Source organism: Schistosoma mansoni (assembly GCF_000237925.1).
Source record: "Schistosoma mansoni, WGS project CABG00000000 data, chromosome 2 unplaced supercontig 0108, strain Puerto Rico, whole genome shotgun sequence".
Taxonomy (NCBI): domain Eukaryota; kingdom Metazoa; phylum Platyhelminthes; class Trematoda; order Strigeidida; family Schistosomatidae; genus Schistosoma; species Schistosoma mansoni.
The window spans coordinates 379078-399614 of NW_017385999.1; the positions used below are offsets into that span (position 1 = coordinate 379078).

Sequence of the window (20537 nt, forward strand, 5' to 3'; positions counted from 1 at the left end):
AAAATCAAAAAACAAGTAACACATAGAGATCGACACCATCCATGATGGCCTACATAGACGGTAAAAATGAGGAATCTCATACAATTACTTACGAATCTGTTTGGTTGTCGAGATTTATGGAGGCCTTTCTACAATTTACAGGCAGAAGACCTCAATGAATTTACTATGCCTATTCAAATTTCTAAATGGTTTTAAACATAAGAATTACTAAATAATATTTATTATTTTCTTTACTTTTACAAAGGATTAATTAAAACAAACTAATATAGCAAAAACAAGAAACATTTCGATAACCCACTATCGTGTGTGTGTGTGTGTGTGTAACTGTATGCAAATGAATTATACAAATTAATCACAGCATAACATAGACAATGTCGTTTTTTTATAACAAAACAACAAATAATGATAGATAAGTATCAATTAAATCATCATTGAATAGAAGCATAAGTTGGATATGTTAAAAATAAGTCAAAGATAAAACAAGTAAACAAATTAAATTAAGGCACATTCTTGTCTTCGAATCATATTGATCCTATGATTAAATTATTTTCTTTTAACCGTTTTCCTATAAATATATATATTCATGAATACATGTGTGTATATGTAACATTCGAATTGAAATGAACAAAGAATGAAATGTTCAGCACTCACTGTTACATAATCACAGAAGCTTGAACTAAAAATTACAAAATAATAATGATAACAATAAAATAAAATGGAATAAAATGTATTATATTATTTAAATAATCAATTACATTGAATGGTACTAAAATGTTTAAAGGGTAAATAAGTTCTGAAGATGAAATACTATTTTGAAAGACCAATATTTTTCTTAGAAAAAGAAAAAAAACAAATTTCTGTACATACAGAAAAACGGACAAATATGGCATACAAGTACATACAAGATTATCAATCATACATACACAGATACACATTTTTTTACATAAAATAAACACAAATTATGAAACCATATAAATAAATAACAGAAGTAAGTAAACTAGTTTCCATCTCATTCTAAGTTTAGTCAATTAGTAAGAACAATGTAAGTATGTGGAATAAAAACCAACAGAATGAAGAAAGGGAAGATCAATTTATTGAGCTGAAATACATTTATGAAATGTCATCATCATTATCCTCATCAATACCATTACTCGTCGTAGATATAAGTAAGTATTAGGATAAAAGATAACTTCGCTTCCAAAACGTGGTTAAATGATTTCCTATCAGTTGTTTATATCTATTATTTTTCTTTTCAAACAATCAGAAACAAAAAAACGGTATACATCTTAAACCATTTATTATTGAACACGCTGCTGATTTTGTTTCAATTGATGTAGACTTGGTGCTTGTGTTCGCGCACCGTATTTTTCCGGTTTTGCTAATGAATCTAAATCAATACTTAGTGATCCTAACTCTTTCCATGTATTGCCAATGTTTATCGGTTTAGATTTGGATGGTGAAGTTGGATTGGATTGAACCACGTGTTGTTGTTGTTGTTTGAATTCTTCAGTTTGCTTGTTTTGATGAGACTAGTCAGAGAAAAAACAAGGCACAGTGAAACATAAATTATAAACACTCAGATAAAAGAAAAGATTACAATCAGCTGATTTGTGGTGACTTGATTAGTGTGAATAAAAACAAGGTTATCGTTAAAAATCAATGTGTACATACCCCTATGACAAATAGTTAAATGATCTGGTAAAAATAAATAGTATGACAAATATATGCATTACATTACATCAGAGTAGAGAGATGTTAGAGTATTACAATCAGTGACAGTGTCAGTCTTAGTAGTAGAAAAGATTAGTGATAGAGGATACGATTAGAAAAACCGCTTAAAATGCTCAAGGAACTTAGGATCTAAAGGCATGCATCCGTAACAAACAACATTCTGAGTTGTGTCACTCAGAGTCTTTAACCACTGGATACGATAATCACACGGACCCCAATAAGGTACTCTGCACAATCAAAAGACGAAATTACTCTCTTTACTAATCGCTAGCTAACAGGATAGAAGGGTGTTGAACAATTACGAAAGGTATCCTTAACGTTAATTAATTATTAAAGTTGCTTCTTAATATTGCCTTTCCTCAAAATCCTATTCACTTCCATAAGTATTAAGCTGGAGGCAGTTAAAGCTATCTCAACTGAAAACCAGCTTACACGAATGTATCTGGTGTTGAAAACATTATGGAAGTTAATAAGTAATGAATTCGAATAAGTCCTATCAGAAAGAATGTTAACAGACGACACAGTCTCTAAAATCTACTTCATAAGTGCTGTATAATCAACAGCTCATCCAAACTACTAACTATTACTGCAAAACGATGTAATGGACAGAGGAAGAAGTTGATGTTTATCGGGCGAAATAACAAAGTCTTTATATAACACATATACATATTCTTCCATCATCCATTCGCATCTTCCTGTGTGTTCCACATTCCGGGCTGCATTCTCGTCTAGTCTTCAAATGTTTTGCCTACGCCGTTCTCCTGATGTACTGAAACACTTCCCTCTGTTTGACGACTGTGACAGCTTCGAGGCCACGTCCCGTAACACACTACTTGCAAGCAACCTTGTGAGTAGCGTCCACCACAATACTACTACTGCCGCCATTTAAGGGGGGCGTAGAAAATTCAAGAAGTGCCTCTGCACTTCCAAGATAAGTAGTATTTACCCGGTAAACAGGAAATGGGGATTGATGATTACTTAGATAAATTTAAAAACTTCTGATATATAACTGACTCTTTGAATCAGGAAAGAGTATCACAGTACAAAAATGTCGAACAAAACAAACATAGCGAAACTACCTGAGGACTTCAAGCTTCATTACATAGGTTTGATAACCGTCTAATGGTATTTCATGTCAGAAACCATGTAACGAAGTACGATGACTACCATGGGCCAAATATTTGTGGTAATGAACTGTTGATTTTTAAAATCTTTACCGGAAGAAAATGTGTTATAACACACTTCCAAAATTAAATAATTCGCTTACACCTACTTTTGCTGTTTGAAAAGATTTATCAATTACTATCATATCCTACAAACATTAACACTACTGGTAATAAGACTGAAGACAGTACACATGAACACTGATGAGACAGTACTGTTCCCATGTTTATGGACGAATAACAACTCTGATTCAGATACTAATATGATTTGGGTCAGAATAAACAACTTATACCACGTTCTGATCATTTAAAGAAATACATAGTCACAGTGTATTTATATAACAGTTCCTTTGGTTTAAAACAGTGTGTAATTGAAATGTCATAAATAACTCATCTTTGAAAAAGTAGGCGAAAGTTAATACATAATTTATAAGATATCGCACATACTTTTACAGACTAAGCAATCGTTGCGATCCCTTTTATACACAAGTCAATATTATCTAACAATGATCGCTTACATTTTGATTGGATGGGCAAGCCTCAGTATTTGAAAAGTTGGAAAAAAAGATACCATCAAGTGATGAAATTGTTGAACCAGTATTCACAGGAAACTGTACAGATGATGCTGAAGTGAAATCACCAAATTCATTATCTAGCAAACTGGGGTACATTTTTTTTAAATAAAAAAGTGAAATGAAGAGAAATTTAAACAGAGTATATCACTGGAAGAAACTGTGAATATTATTTACGAACAATCTAAATTACTTCCTTTACCTAAAAGTAAGCTGAGAAAATTATTACCGATTCGACAATCATCTAGACAAAAAAACCAATGGAGTAACAATGCGATCACCATTAGGGTCTATTTTGGCCGACATCTTCATGGCTAACCTAGAATAAACGAAAATAAAACACGAAATCCAGAACACAACATACCACACCGGATATGTTGATGATACGTTCGTTATCTGTGATGATATGGACCATGAATGTAGGTTTCTTAGTCATCTATACAACTCTCATCCCAACATAACGTTTACAGTGGAATATGAAAGAGATGGCCAATTCAATGTTTTCGATCTCAGTATAAGACGGAAAAATAATGGAAGTGCAATTTCCAGACACCTCGATAGTGAACACGAAGTGAATGTAAGTGATCCTTTCAAAATAATCAACAGACAAAAAAAACACTAATCTTACTCCGGTTTGCAGAGGCGATTGCTATCAAACGTTTCCGACCTAACTTATGTATACAGAAAGAAAGTTTGATTAGCTTTTCCCTGTCACTGTGACTGGATATTTGTCTAATAACCTTTGTCAATCTTAATTCTTTTTTCAATTCTGTCCCCAACGTTTTATTATTCTTTCGTCTCCTGATATTCATCTCTTACATAATCTGATTGATGTTCACATACTTGTTTACTTTATCATGTTAAGTGATTACCTAATCACTTATTAATTTCACTAACCTTACATAACCCCCTAACTATTACTTCCCAACATATTAATACTCATCGATCTTGACTATGTTTATTCATACACTTTGTATCCCTATTCTTCTGATTATAATGATTTTGGTTACGTTTAGAACATTTATCTAAACTTCACAAACTAAAGTATGCTAAACATTTGTTAATAATTATATTTATTATAAGCAAAGGTGGGTGGCGTCTAGCAGTGGAATTCACGATGAAACGCGCGTCGTGGGCTCCACTACTAACCACCATCCATCCTTGCTTATAATGCTTGTGATTTAAGGTAATGTCGAGGTGATTCGCATGTGGTGTGGGTTACTTATATCCACATAAGTAGTATGTGGTGATGGCCAAGCATAGAATGTATTTTGGCAGAAGATCGATAAGGAAAGAACAGGAACGAAGCACATTCGGTATGAAAATGCATGAATAATGAAATTAGAGAAGATGGACTGATATTTGCAGAAGGAACAGTTAAGATTGAGACAATTGATTGTTATTTTGCAAATTAACTGTTAACTGTATGGTTATCAGATTTTAGTGAGATAGTCTGTAATTTGTGCTTAAATACATTCGATTGTCCTCACATGTGTTTTTGTTCACTACACACACTGGATGCACATTTGCCAATAAGCGACTGATCAATTGCAGGAAGATCCAAACAACCAAAACAAAAATGAATTAAAAGCATATTTATATTATTAATTGTAATTTTGAGTTGTATGCAGCCAATGAGAATCCACGAAATAAAATGAATTCATTTTATTCAGCAAACCCTGTTGTTTTTGTTCTATTTAAATTTATCAAGGGATCCGGTTGCATGTAATAATCAAAGCAATTACGAGATATATTAAAAATGTACAGTTACGCTTAGCATTTAACCTATAATCAATAGGATTAAATTTACTTATCAGGATTTTGACACAGTGTAATGGCATGATTTTGAACTGAATTGGTATTTAAAGATACTCCTGATGGTGTTAATACATCTTTAGGCCAATTAACTTTAAATTCCATTTGCGCTGGCTGTTGCCGTTGAGAGTGTACACCAGTTGTAGTTGATGTTGGTGAATCGCATATTGCATCAAAAAGATCTATCATTTGATCTGATTTAGTGATACTATTACCACTATTAAATGAATCTAATAAATCACAGGATGGTGGTCTTGGCTTTATGTTGTCTTTCTTTTCAGTACTCTGGTCGCAGAAAATAGAAAAAGGAAATTAATCCAAAATATTTGTAGCTGTTAAGAAAAAATGAACGCTTAGTTGTGATCAATTTTATTGATAATGTTAGCAATTAAAAAGTCATGTCAAACACTATTATTACGATTATCTAATCATCCTAACTATATGTTGAAAAATACAGGAAGCACAATACTCAAACATCTTTTAAACGTATTGATTGTCGATTTCGTTTAAACATCGGCAATATCCTATTATCCCAATTGTAATTTTCGTTCAGATTTTCCATTGCACTTCTTGTATTATCAAGATTTTTACTGTATAGTTGTCTTAAACTAAGGATATTCGGTAATCAATATCTTGGAAGCACCACTCATATGTGAAGTTACCAGGTGAAAGATACTGGTAGTACCTTATGTGCGCTAAGCCAACCTGATATCAATAATGAATGATCATAGCTGAAGTATGAAAGACGATGAAAAGAGTCAAGGATTCTCACACTAAAACGTAAAAAAACAGTTACAGAAGTGTTATAGATAGTAGCAACTATTACGACGAATTCACCATATATGGCAAATAGTATGATTAACGATTAATACCGAACTCAACCAGAAAATTCAATAATTGGTAATATGGTTTATTACAATCTTACGAAGGTTTGTGTACGCTCCAGATATCATACGATGTAGATGATGGTGAGCAATCATATTTTGATCAATCCAGCTTTGCACAAACTCACTGACTGACAGATACAGCTAAAATTATTTACTTAACCTACATACTGTCAACTTTGTGATGAATAAACAAACACAGTGTTCTGTGAAGATTTATTGATAAAATATTTGATATATTCCAATTTTTAACATCTTCATAAGGATAAATATTTCTATAAATTAAATATTTGTGCACAACCATATGAAAACTACTTTTTTTTAATCATCTAAATTGAGAGATAATTAAGAAAAATAAACAGCGAATAGTTTATTCGTAAGTGGTACTAGCAACTTTTATCAAGTTCATAGATTTCCAAAAGCACACACATCACGAAGAAACACACTAAGAGATAACAATCACGTATAGATAAATCTGAAGTGTAACTACAGTATATGAAAAAGTAGATAAACTTACAACTGAAAATTATAAGCATGCCTCATTCACAAAGAAACTTTGTACATAGTCATACACGCACACGTATACACAGACAAGAAAAATAAACAGAATTTTATATAAAACACTGAACAATGTGAAAGAACTAACATAGTTGACAAATATCGACCACTGGACGGATGGAATAATCAATACAGGATTATTATTATTATCACTCTTATTATTATTAACACTAGCTTTGACTAGTAGCAACATGAGAAAACAGCAATATGACGGAACAATAACAGTCTGAATACAAAAAAGTGGAAAAAATTATAGACATCAGATTGGAGTTATTTGGTTAACAGAAGTTCTATATCATTGAACAAAGGGAGACAGTCACGTTACCGATAAGCCGTAGCTAATAAAAAACTGACACAAGAACAGAATCACTATATATATATATATATATATATATATATATATGAGATTTTTCAAATAAACTTCGCTTAAAGCAATAATATTTTATTAAACTTCAGTGTAATCATCGTTACTATACGCTCTGATATCAAATGAAGATGAGGATTGAGATCGACAACTGGAAGAAAACCTATGTTGGAATGACAGTGATGATTCAACATTGCATCAAATTTCTTACATTCACTCGAATTGCAATTATTCAGAGATATATCTAATAAAAAGTGTCTCAATAGTCAAAATTTATCTTATCTTCAATTGTGAAAACTTTCCACTAATTTAGCTGTTACAACCACTTTTCCCATTCATCATAAATATGATGCATGAATTTCAAAGTAAAGACTGGGAAGAAAATTTGTCAGGAATTGTGGTATCTTCATTTGAGCATTCCAGTATTTAGCATCGTCATAAGTAATAAGCTTTACATAAAAATTTGTTGGTGCATACAGTTACTATACACAATTAAAATCAGTCCAAACAAATCTAAAGCAGGAGAATTTATTGTTGTCTTGCAACAGCTGAAAAATAAGTAGCTAAAATGATTGAGCGGGTTTCAAACTGTCTATTGAGAAACGTAATAACCGACAGCATAGATTCAGCAGGTGGAAAACGGTAGTTGGTATTTTTTTTTACCGAGCCTCATGTGGATTCTTTTTCTTCACTACGGTATTATTTTAAGAGTCAACAATGAACACAAAAGCTGTCATACATACACATATTAAAAGCTTAGGTAAGATAACATACTTGATTTCTAGGCGTCACAATAACTTGACCCAGAGATTTTCCATTAGACTGTGATGCATGTGTGTCGCCGTTATTATTATTATTAACACGACTATCAACACTATTACATTTGGTGGATCTAAAATGATTTTTCGATGAAAATTCATTCTGTGCAGAATAATCCCCATAGGATGACTGAGTTTTCGCTTCATATGTTCCACCGGATTCAACAGCATTTGATGGGAACTCGTACACCTCTTCAGAAACCATTCGTGGATTGAACTCACTTTGAAGGTTATTGAAAAAATACATAAATGAAGTGCATAAAACTGTTATTTATTGTAAACGACAATTATTTTTTTAGTTATAAAAATATTTATTTTTACAAATAACTAAAATGGGGTTGAAGGTAAATAAAGAGAAAATAATTTCATTATAAAGCAGTTGAATGGTTATTCATGAAAATAACTAACTAAATAATATGCAAACGATTAAGGACGTTACGACTAACGAATAACAACATAAATAATGAAGTATTTATGAAAATTTTTGGACGTTTACGCATATTCACATATACACACACCGGAAATAAGAACCTTATAAACCCTATAAGAAAAACGAAAACAGCTGTTAAATTCTATGCCAATTAAAGGAAACGACACTGAGTAGTGACAAACAAAAGAAATATTACGATTCTGTATGGTAAGCCATTATTAAGTAAAATAAATAGATGGGACAATGCTGTTGGCCAGCAAAGAACGCGTTTGCACTTTTTTACTGTTTGCCACAGTTCGTTTAAAAAAATCTTTAGCTTAATGATGAACAGAAATGTCCCACTAATAATCATGCTCGACAGTTTGCTTGTTTTTATCATGTGAGGTTAACCATCCTCCTTTCAATGTCCAACAAAAGTGTAGTGTCCAGCATTTTCGAGCACTTTCTCATTCAATTAGTGGGTGAGGACTGAATATAAGAGCATGATTTCCAATGGAGATTTCAATTCAATCATATAAAGCTATCCATACATGTCTTCTCGAATAGACCACTATAGCGCATCCTAATTTGCCGGATGAAAAAAAAGTAAGTCAAAGTTTGCAATGAAATCCTCAGTGGGAATTATGCTCTTATATGCAGCATATACCGACTAGGTGAACGTAAAAATGTCCGAAGATGTTTGATACCGCATACATACTGAACATTGAAAAACGGACACGCTACAAATTCGCGGGGATAAATGCTATCTTTTTTTCCTTACACGCTACTTACTGACTTAACTAATCGATGATAAAACGTAACTTTTAAGAAGCCAACAAGCTTCGTGAGCAGAGTCACACATTTTTTTTTCGAATGATCTCTAATTAACTCAAATTTGTGTACACATTAAGTAATGGATATATTCAATTAATAATATACTCACACAAAAAGTTAGTCAAAGCGTAATTAATCTTTGACAAATACAGAATATGATAATAAAGAGAATCGGTCATGAAATGCCAAGTTATATCGTGTTCTTTCTCTTTGACACTGACCAACAAGTATCACTTGATTCGTGTATATAACGTAACACGTTAAATAGTCAGTAATAAATTATATAACTCAGCATAGTAAAATTCTCACCAATATCAAAGTACAGTCAAAAAGTGATGGATTTTTAAAGTTAAATTTACTCGAACCGTTACAGTAATACGTCCTAATGAACTTTAAGAAGTATTAAACCTATATCATGAAGTTCTTAATTATTGTCCATAACCAATATGGTTAAGCTCTAATCAGCTTAAGAAAGAGATTTCTGAACAGTACTAGAAAAAACTGTATATTTTGAGGAGCCATTATTTTCACGAAGTATGTACTTGTAGGAGAGCTAAGACAAAGAGAAATCACCAAAATTACGATTATATTAAACTAATACAACAAATGAAATTAATATGACACTAATCATGTAATCCCTGACAACTCTAACATTTCCCTTCAAGTTTTCATCGGGAAAAAAATATAAATTAAGTAATATACCGTGTAAAAACTTTACTCAATCTTGTCACTAATAACCAACTTATTTAGCTTGTGCCGATTAAGCCTTTCACTCATATAAATTACTTGCAACTACGATTATTTGCATTTAAAAATCTCAATTTATGGATTACAGAGTTCAGACAATAACAAATAAATAATTAGGTATAAGTATTCAAATTATAACAATCAATCAACGAACAAAGGATCTATTTGTATTTGAGTTATGCGTCGATATTTTTCTTTCAAACTTTTGTTCTCATTATCAGTTGTCGATATGAGATCATGTAGGAAAAACCTACCCAATAAATGAAATACATTCAGCTACACAAACAAAAACAAGCCGCTTAAAAGCGATAACTAACATGTATGCAATTGTTGATAATAAAAGATTAGGTTTAATATCAGCACCCTTTTTATCGTAAGCAAAAAATAATAGTTTTATCAAAACTACACCATTAGGATGTGACAAATATATACAAGTTTGAAGAGGATGCACACATAAAAACCAAGCTTGATTAAATTATTTTAATGAATTTTCAAAGATAGTTAGACAAAAGTAGTTTAAGTATCTGTTATATCCCCCGGCTCTGATTAAGTCAAAAGGGGAGGGGACGCCAGCGGAAACACTGCAGAATTTTTTATTCGCCTACAGAACGACGCCTAACGAAACGCTGCCGGAGTAGAAGTCCCCCGCAGAGATTCTCATGGGGAGAAGGTTGAGGACTATCCACAACGTGATGCTACTGAGAACCACACCACCACTAACGCAAACCACGTCCCGGAAGCTACCCACATACAACGTTGGATGCCCAGTATTCGCTCGAGACTACAGAGCAAACCATGATCCTTGGATCGAAGCACGTGCGGTTAGAAGGGTAGGTCGAGTCATGTACGAGGTCGAGGTAGGAGCAGATAGGTGGACGAGGCATCGAAACCAACTACGCAAGCATTCAGCCCCAGCGCGCCCAACAACCGAAGGAAAGATCCCGCTGGATATATTGTTAGATACGTTCAATCTGCCAGTCGCCCCTACACAAGAAGAAACACAAAAGGTCGATCTACGGTCCCGAAGATGGTCACTGCGCCAACGGCGACAGACAGTTAGAATGCAGGTGGACCCAAAGAATGTCCGTTACTAAAAAGGGGAGGTGTTGGGGATGTCAAATCCCCAGAACTTACTTGGTAAATGGCTTAGTTTTGTAGTTTTATTTTGGAAATTTGAATTTAGCTGTTTTCGCGCCAAACGCACTCTTTTTACCTTCACGTCATATTTCCCACTTGTAAACTATCTTAAACGCTATTGGTCCACTGTTTCTTTGTGTGTGCTATTTATTAATAATGCTCAAGGACAATTTGTTGCTGTATAAATGCGCTTGACTTTTTCCCTTATTTGATTGCTTGTACTCGGCTGCTTACGGAATACATATATATTCCCCTACTTGCCTTGGACTTCTTCATCTAGTTAGCGGGGCCTGGGACAACAGATTAGAATAGCTTATCGTGTCATTGTGTCATTGGCTTTCGTTTGTTACCGCGGAATAGATTTAGTTCAAGCATAACAGTATCCTACCGTTATTAGATTCTTTACTGATTCATAATAGAACCACAATGATCAAAACAATGTGTTTATGGCGAAGGTTAACAGAGAGAGAGGAGTCGAATGGAAATGATGGATACACTCAGGTAAACATTAGATTATGAAGTCTAATAATCATAATTTCAATTATCAGAAAACAGAAGTTATTCTGTGATGAATTGAGGTACATATATGGTTGTTAATATAACGATTAATGTGACAGATTGTTAGTCAATTATTTAAGTTTGTTGAAATTAGTCAATAATTAACTAAACGCCTTGTAGGCTATCGATTGTTCGCACTGTGATTAAACTACATGAAGCTGTGAATCTATGTGACTGGTAGCAACCTCCCATTTTTCTCCATAATACGTGTTTGAAAGATAACTATCTTGATGATTATGAAACGATAGATTATATAAAACTTATCATACAATAATTTACAACCAAAACAGAAGCATAAAAGTCAAAACTGGTGTTTTCCACACAAAAAGTGATCATTTTGTTTCATCGGAGAACATAAACCACCTACTTTGATCTATTATCCTGAGGGTTTTTGGAGAAAATTAAATCCTTAGTAGATTCTTTGGCCAAATCCCATGCTTCTTTGAACTGTTCTAAAACATCGTCCATTACACCACGTTCTTTACCCACATGCCAATCATCAAAACTACCCAACCTAGGCGGGGGTTGGTCTGATTTATGTTCGGATATTGTCACTCTAGATTTGGCACTCGATTGAAATGTGAAGTTTTTGGGTACGTAAGTTTCTTTATTATAGTCATCAAGTGAATCACTTCAAATAATATAAGAATTCATGTAAAGCACATGCATATACATATATATGTAAGTACACATAATGAATGAAATATGTTGGACATCAAAGTGACCAAGCATGAATTTACAATGAAATACAGGGAGCGGAAAGCAGAACAAAGGGAGGAAACATATAAACACACAAAGTGGAAAAAACAATGGTCCAAGAACCGAGTTATATGGTAAGCATTCGCATACATACATATATAAAATTCCGAAAAAAAGGGAGGAAAGAAAATAATAAGAAACAATTAGTGACACGCAGTAATAAATGACACGCTTAATGTTCTAATTAGCATGATTATGTAACAGAATAGTAAGCTAAAAGATATTTTTATTACAAAATTTTGGAAGTATTCAAAATTTGCTGACATATGTAGTTATTCTCTGATAGTAAGTAATCGTAAAACCCTCTCACAACCCAAACAAACCAGTAAATGTAAAAGATTTGCGCACACGCCCAATAGTAGCCAAAAGTAAACACTTCTGTAGATATTTAATGTATTTTGAAAATTTCCATCTCGTACTCCTTAGTCGTCACTGATTTATTGACAGAAATAGAGAAGCGACAAAATCTGTATGGAATAAATCACATCTAATTTCTTGAGGATTTTACGGCTTTTATATTTCCGACTCAACTTTTCCCATAAATTATATCTATATTATAACATGGAAGCCAGCTAGATAGGTAAACTAATAACGTAAATACGAGAATGAACAGCGACAAATTGATTCTTAGTAGTATATAAATGAGGACGGAAAATTTTGAGGAATGAACAAAATTAGTGAATAATTTACTATTAGTTGGCACATAGATTACGAATGGTTGATGTTATTTGATTACGACATAATGCATCATGCACCCATCAACCGATTATATATATATATATATATATATGCCCCCAAATGCCCTGGTACGGCCGAGAGTGGGGAGAGTTCGCTCTCCCTCTCCAAATGCTCTCACATGGCCAGCGAATATATAGTCCCTGCCAGAGAAGTCCTACTCACTGCCTTCTCGTGGCATTACTGTTGTTTACGAAATTGAGAGGACAAAAAGCGAATGTCCGGCGCTTTAACCGGGTTGGTGGATACGGAGGGTCCACCTAGGGGGGTTGGAAAACTCTGATTCCAAACCAATGGTGCACATGGGCTCCAGTATCCTGAGAGAACAAATGGCGTACGAATCAATCGTTGATCACCGGCTACCATGGGACTGCATCTCCTCACGATGTTCCACTGCCTTGTGGATTAGATCTCTCGGTCAAAGGCTCCGGGTGTGGGCCCCTAAGAAAACCACCTGCTTCAGTTCGGGCACCTGGGCAGTATCACAGCCCTCAAGCAAATCGAATGAGATTTGTATGGCGCATATGTATCTGGTGCTTCCTTGTACCAATATTTATATGTTTAAATAAATAATATATATATATATGATGCATGTAACTGGACATTCATTCTTGTTTAGACTAACGAAGGTAAGGATTTCGAAGAAAGGTAACATGTGTTGGAAGTATTGATTGATTCAACTGAGAAGAGATAGCAGCAAGTTACTTGACATAACGTCTTAACCTTAATTACTAGAGTCACAAAACACATTGCTGAAATTACATATTATGGTATCTAACGCCTGATAAGGATTTATAGAGTACAATATTTAATCCTCCGTAGATCTCACCTTACATCAGTATGGATTTATTCAGAAAACAAACAGTTAGTGCCGAAACACATAAGTCAATATCTAAACACAGTCTTCAGTGGAATCTCAAAGACCTAGCTGGAATATTTGAACGAATATTTAGTATAACGATAACTTACGATCTTTGACCGTAGTCTCCATTATTCTTATATGAAGAGTAACCCCGATCTAAATCATTGGTATTTCCATAACCTGTGTAAATATGTCGACTAGCCTTGGCCTTTTGACGTTCTTGCTGTAATTTTTCTGAGTCTTGTATAAGGTCGATTACTTCTTGAACTCTGATGCGAACTATAATATGAATGTTTTGAATTAGAACCAATGTATATGAACAAAGAACATTTCTATACTGAACAAAGTACAATATAATTACACAGCAACAGCAGTCAACATATCTGTTTTTCGAACAAAATTAACTGTTTCTTATTTTCATTCTACGAAACGTTTTCAACATATGTTAAGGCTTTCATCATATTATGTCCATCTTTTGTCACTTAGTGAACAGAACGCTGATATGTACATGTAACGACTTGGTAATTATACAAGTGGTGTCGTTATGTATAAATAGGTATGCATAGGTGAACAAAGAAAACACGTACTTCGTGAACTCATCATAAAAACCATCAAACGATTGATGAATCAATCTGTGAAAAACACTGATTTACAAAATAAATTTATTTATTTTAGTTGTAACTAAGGTATTTTTCCTCAATATATAGAATACCTACTCCTCCTTGACGCTAAGAGCCCTCAGCTACACTCACGGAAATAAAATTACTGCCCTACAAGCTTAATACAGGTACACTCAAAAATCTATCCTCATATTATGAGGAATTTTAACACCGACAATCCGTCCTAACTCTTTGCATTGTCTGATAAATACTTTTTACTACCTTCGAAATGCTAGGACGTAAACAGTAATAGTACTTGAACCTCAATATCGATTTGGCACTGACATTACATCCATTTTGATTGTAACCTGTTCATGATCAATAAACGAAGACATTTTTAACGGGTAATCGATAATGTGGATACAACTCGGCAAAATTCGTTTACTAAGACAAATGGAAATATCGGATAACGTGCTTTGAAATACGTATGAACAGACAGAAATAATTGAGTGGAAAACTTTCACTTTTTTCACTTTTCACCTAGTTTAATTTATCCATAATTCACAGAGAATTGAAAGTCAATTCAGACTTGAACCTATAATATCGATGCTTGACAACAATTTGATTTGAGAACAGTCACAGAACTGGGCCATCTATTACAACATAGAATATCCGTGAAGTTTTTACAACTAATTATCTTAGGTAACATTTAAGGAAAAATAGTGACTTATTAACCCAGAATATCATGAATGAATTAGAAACATCATTGTTGATCTTTTTGAACTTTCAAAGGGTTTAAAACAATGTACATTTTCGTCTTTTTAGTTACGTAAAAAAATTCTTAATCAACTGCACTCCCATAATTTTTATAGTACCAAGAAAACTGGAGATGACTGCAATTTGAGCAACTTATGTTTTCTCATTGTTTATAAGTTATTCTACTGTCAAAGAATTTTCCATTGCATAAAGAGTACATTAAAACCATTATTAAGGGGAGAATCTTCCAAAAAATGGATATAAAAATGATAGCAACCAAATATTATACGGAACTGCTTAAAAACAATTGCATGATGTCCTGGTACGGCCGAGAGTGGGGAGAGATAGCTCTACCTCTCAAAACGGTCTCACATGGCCACGTGCATACAACCACTAACACGCAACTCCTATTCACTGCCTTCTCGCGGCGTTACTGTTGTTTACGAAATTAAGAGGACGAAAAGCGAATGTCCGGCACTTTAACTGGGTTGGTGGATACGGAGGACCCAGCTAGAAGTTGGAAAACCCTGATTCCAAACCGATGATGCACTTGAGCTCCACGATCCTAAGGAAACAAACGGCGTATGAACCTATTTTTAGTCACCGGCTACCATGAGACTACATATCACAACGTTACTCCATTGCCTTATGCATTAGACTTTTAAGTCAAAGGCTCAGGATATAGCCCCCTAAGAAAACTTCCTGCTTCGGTTCGGGCACACGGGCAGTATTCCAGGCTCAAACGAATCGAATGATTTATGTGGCACATATCTATTTGGTGTCTTCGTGTACCAATGTATATGTGTTTAAATAAAATAATAAAATAAGTCATTCAAGGTAGCTCAAGGACATATGAATAAACAGCAACATTCGTGAGTAAAAAATACTAAATACACAATAAGTCGTATCGTTCACTAGTTTTAACAATTTAATTATGCTTTACTCGTATTTAGATTTTCTTCTGCAAATTATCATATAAAAATCTGATAATATATAAACACGTTTTGGAGCACTGAACAATCGCTTACCATTCATTCCTTGATCCTTTCCATTCTCATCAAAATACCGGAAAGACTCGAGTGTACGGATGTCGTATATATGATCTTGAGCACTTTGTAACACATAATCAGAACCATTTTTCAAAAGAAAGGTAAGAACAACTAAAGACTACAAGTAAAATACAAAAAGAAACGTTTAAACCAGCACTGAAATCTCACTGTGAATAAGTTATGACAATAAATTAGATTGCACCATGAAGTTGTAGATCTATTATTCCCCACTATGGAACGAAACTTGGTGGTCTGTATTATAACACCAGAAACTATTCGGAGTAAGAATGACATTGTGATATTAATACCGAAGTACATTAAGTCAGAAAGCTGGTAGATCAGTTGGTTTACGTTATTATAGTGACAGATTGCTTAATGTGGTGGTCAATGACAGATCTCAATCTGAAGAACCTTCTTAATAGATATTTTGGAAGTTATTACTAGCCAATTTATCAATTCATCAAATCAATTGCCTGACCAAAGACATATACGAGGATAAACTCAGCAATTATCTTTAACAAGATAAACAACCTGATAAATCTACATGTATCCAATTATCACGCAGAAACAAATCCACTGAGTAGTGCCGAAGTCAGATAGAAGATTCTGTGTAAAGAATTTATAATGTTCGAAATCTCAAAACGCCGGTATAAAAACAAATATATTACCCTTGCTGATTAGCCACATAACTTAATGTGTAAGATTGTGTCCAATAAACTTATGAATTTTCACACTTAAATATTTTCGTTACTGATTATTCACACTGTCACATCTTAACAAATTTTGACGGAAAAGCCTAGTTTCGAAAACAGCGAGGATTCAAATTAAACGTACCTTTCATTTATACAGATTTCTATCAACCCTATTAAAACCAATAACCCAGGTCATATATTTCAAGTTCTTAATGGATCCTAGTTTAAGATCGTCAATTGTGTCTTAGTGGATAGGCCATATGACATGAACTACTGAGTTGTAGGCTTAAGACCACGTTATCTGCGAACATTTTGGTAGATGAATAATTCCACTAGGACAAAATAAGTGGGACTTATAGTCAAACATCAGGACTTATACTCGGTCATTGTGTTTCATTATTATCCCTCAAGTTTTGAAAAGTGATATCTGAATTGTCATGAATTACACTTGCTTTTGCCTGTTTACCCCAACAGCATGATATTTGACCAACGTGAGTTTGAATAACGTTGATTAGAGTTAGGTTTTTAATACACTTTTCGCATCAATTACACATTCGTCACCTTAGGCAACTTACTAGAATTCCTAGGGATATATATGTTTCTGAACATCCTTGAGTTTGGAGCTTCTTGTTTGATTCACACTTGTTTTTTGAAATTATAAATTCCACAACTGAATATCGAAACACACCCATATAAGCAACATATATAGATCTCAATGTCTTAGATTAAATCCCATACTTTGGAATGTAGCTGGGAAGTTTTGGAATCAAAAGCATATTTAGAAAACAAACTAAAGACGTTGCCAGTGATAGAGACTGGAGATTGAGGGCAAATGATCCCAATATTAAACAGAAAATGAATAAGTGATATACTGTACACTACGGTTAATATAATTAAGGATTGAAATATTGTCATAAGTCATTACCTTGAATTTACAGATAAATCGAAGGTTAGATCCGTGGAAGCTTTGAAATTTCAAGGTGTCTCTGTTAACCTTTGAAACCTACATAAGAAATTCCAGCACTTGATAATCAACATGTATCACGACACCCCTGAGTTGTGAGATTTGAACACCAAGCTTATGTCACAAATATGAAATAAATGTGTCAGAACGGGTTCAAGGGGCATAGACCTAAATGTCGGAATGGAGTTACCATTTCGCCTATCAAGAAAAAGCAAGACAATAATTCTACCAAAAAGCTTGTTGTCGATTGATATGGCCTTAAGTTGCGTTACCGTCCATCCACCAATGATCTTGGCATCATTAATTACTGTTCCGTTTGTCTAGGATCGACCATCTAATGTTTCCTGGGAATCCAGAGACAAAGACCGAGTCGTTTACTAATGCACTTATACTGCGTAAGGATGACGTTGTGGCTACCTTAGAGACCAGATAATCATAATCTGACTACATAAAATATCGTCACTAATTGATAAGTCTCTTGGACTACCCACTTCATAACTTAGTGAAGCCGAAATTAAGGTGAGGCTAAATGACACGTGAAGCGTCGAAAAGGTAACATTAGCTTCAGGACTTTTATTTCCAACATGTTTTGTTGTGTTTAGGTCAGTCCATCAGTAGTGTACTATAATTTATATGGCTAACAAATAACTAAACTTAGAGACTTCGTATAAAAATTCATTATTTATATAGCCTACCAACTTATTGGAGCACGACACACATCTTAAAAACATTTGACAGACCTAGGAATAAATAAAGCTCTCTTTCTAAAAGTACTTGCCTTGTAAACTCTCCTCCAACTGAATCTATCTTCGAAATGCATTCTTTTCCACAGAGTTGACATGACTTCAAAACAGGATTCATAGGTATACGTATAATCTGCCAGCTTTTGTAAAAGGCGACCACTTGGACAACACATATCGTCATTAGTTGCTTCTCGAACCTTCAGTTCCGCCTCAGTGTAATTCATCATTATATTAGTTCTTCTGAAGTAATTGAGAATAAACAGAACCTACACTTTGTCAGCTAATTCCTTTCCCTTATATATTATGTCACGCAGCATGCCTCAAGTTAAACATCGAAAACTTCACAAAAAGAAGTCTGAATTCCTGCGCTGCCAACAACTTACAGATTTTGATATACACAAACAAATTATTCAATGTATTATCGTGCCTCAGAGCACTAGATATTATATCACCACCACTAATCTCACTTATGAATCTCTGACAGATAATTTAGCTATCAAATAAGTTTTAACTAACCGGTTTGCTTTTAGAAAGGACATAATTTTTATCTGCCATTCAAAATGGTTAAAGTGGTTATGAACAAAATAGAACAAGCTTTCGCTTAACGGGCTTCCCTGTCTTGTAGCAGTGGATCACCAATACCTACAGGCAGGAACCTAGGTATATTGGCGATAATATGAAAAAAAATGTTATCCTTAGTCCTTAAGAATAAGTCAAGTTTCCTCTCGAAGGCCCCCTGGGAGGTCGCTTGGATTAGCACAGTCGGCAGCGAATTTCAGCACATTACTACTCTTAAGGAGTAGAAGTTGTAACTACAGTCCGTTCTGCTATGTTGAGTCTCCAGTTTCAAGCTGTTACCCTTTAGTTTTGAGGATACGACTAGTATTCTAACTTTACAATTAGCAACCAGTAGCACCTTCTATAATCGAAACCCTTTTGGCCAAACAGAAATCAGAAGTCAGACGAGAAGAGGTAGGAAAGATATATTTGATACGTTACCAATATATCGAGAGGCGTTCGTTCTTAACTGACTATTGAAACGTAGGAGCTGTGTCCCACGCCGAGTTGCAACGTGATCTGAAACGGATGCATGACCGAAAGCCTTCAGTTAAACAAGTCCACTTAAAGAACGTGGTCAGCATCCAATGTCGTACACCTAATGAGCTATTGATTTTGGGGAATTATTTACAGCTACAGATCACTCCCCCCTAGTGAGGTAGTGATGCCCCTAAGACGTGACCAGCCAGAAGTTTAAACCCAACGAGTTTGTCGTTGGTAAACACTCTTCTGATAGCTTGCTTCGTTTAGCAGCGTCTGGTCGTCTTTCCTTAAACTAAGGGACCATGAGGTACAACATAACAATAAAGAAATAAAATACAATGAAAATTTCGGTTCCTTGGGGAACTTCGTCGTTCTTTTCCAATCGTCCTGAAAAAGAGAAAAAAATAGAACGTGTGAGTGCATGTCGAAAATACACTCGTACTTGCGTAAGGACACAAGATGAGCGGGAAAAAAAATGATTAAACTAATACACTTGCAACAGCGTAAAAGCGACCGGAAAGAAAAAGTTTTTTTTGGTTTTTTTATATAAAAAAAAATTTATACGCTCAAAAAAATAAAAATGTTTTCTTTTAAATAAATTAAAAAAAATGAGCATATTAAAAAAATTATTTTTTATAATAAACAATGAAAAGGGAAATCGAGGTTAAGTTTGTGTCCTACGTGCAATAGTCATTAAGATGTTCTGGAAATCTTACTCTTCTTCCAGAACGCGTTGTCTTAGGTTTA

At 34.1% G+C, this 20537-nt stretch overlaps 1 protein-coding gene across 1 annotated transcript; it reads right to left on the bottom strand.

The window, feature by feature from the left end:
* Positions 1-1298: 1298 nt before the first annotated feature.
* Positions 1299-19074, bottom strand: Smp_140330 (epsin 4/enthoprotin, putative; the record flags this gene model as incomplete). The annotated part of the gene is made up of 9 exons (XM_018791604.1): positions 19020-19074; positions 18794-18986; positions 16330-16468; positions 14054-14225; positions 11958-12221; positions 7862-8126; positions 5277-5566; positions 3413-3554; positions 1299-1529 (listed from the first exon to the last, which is right to left on the bottom strand). Exons 1-9 carry the CDS (start codon positions 19064-19066, stop codon positions 1299-1301), a joined length of 1743 nt encoding a protein of 580 aa, XP_018645212.1. The 5' UTR covers positions 19067-19074.
* Positions 19075-20537: the final 1463 nt, after the last annotated feature.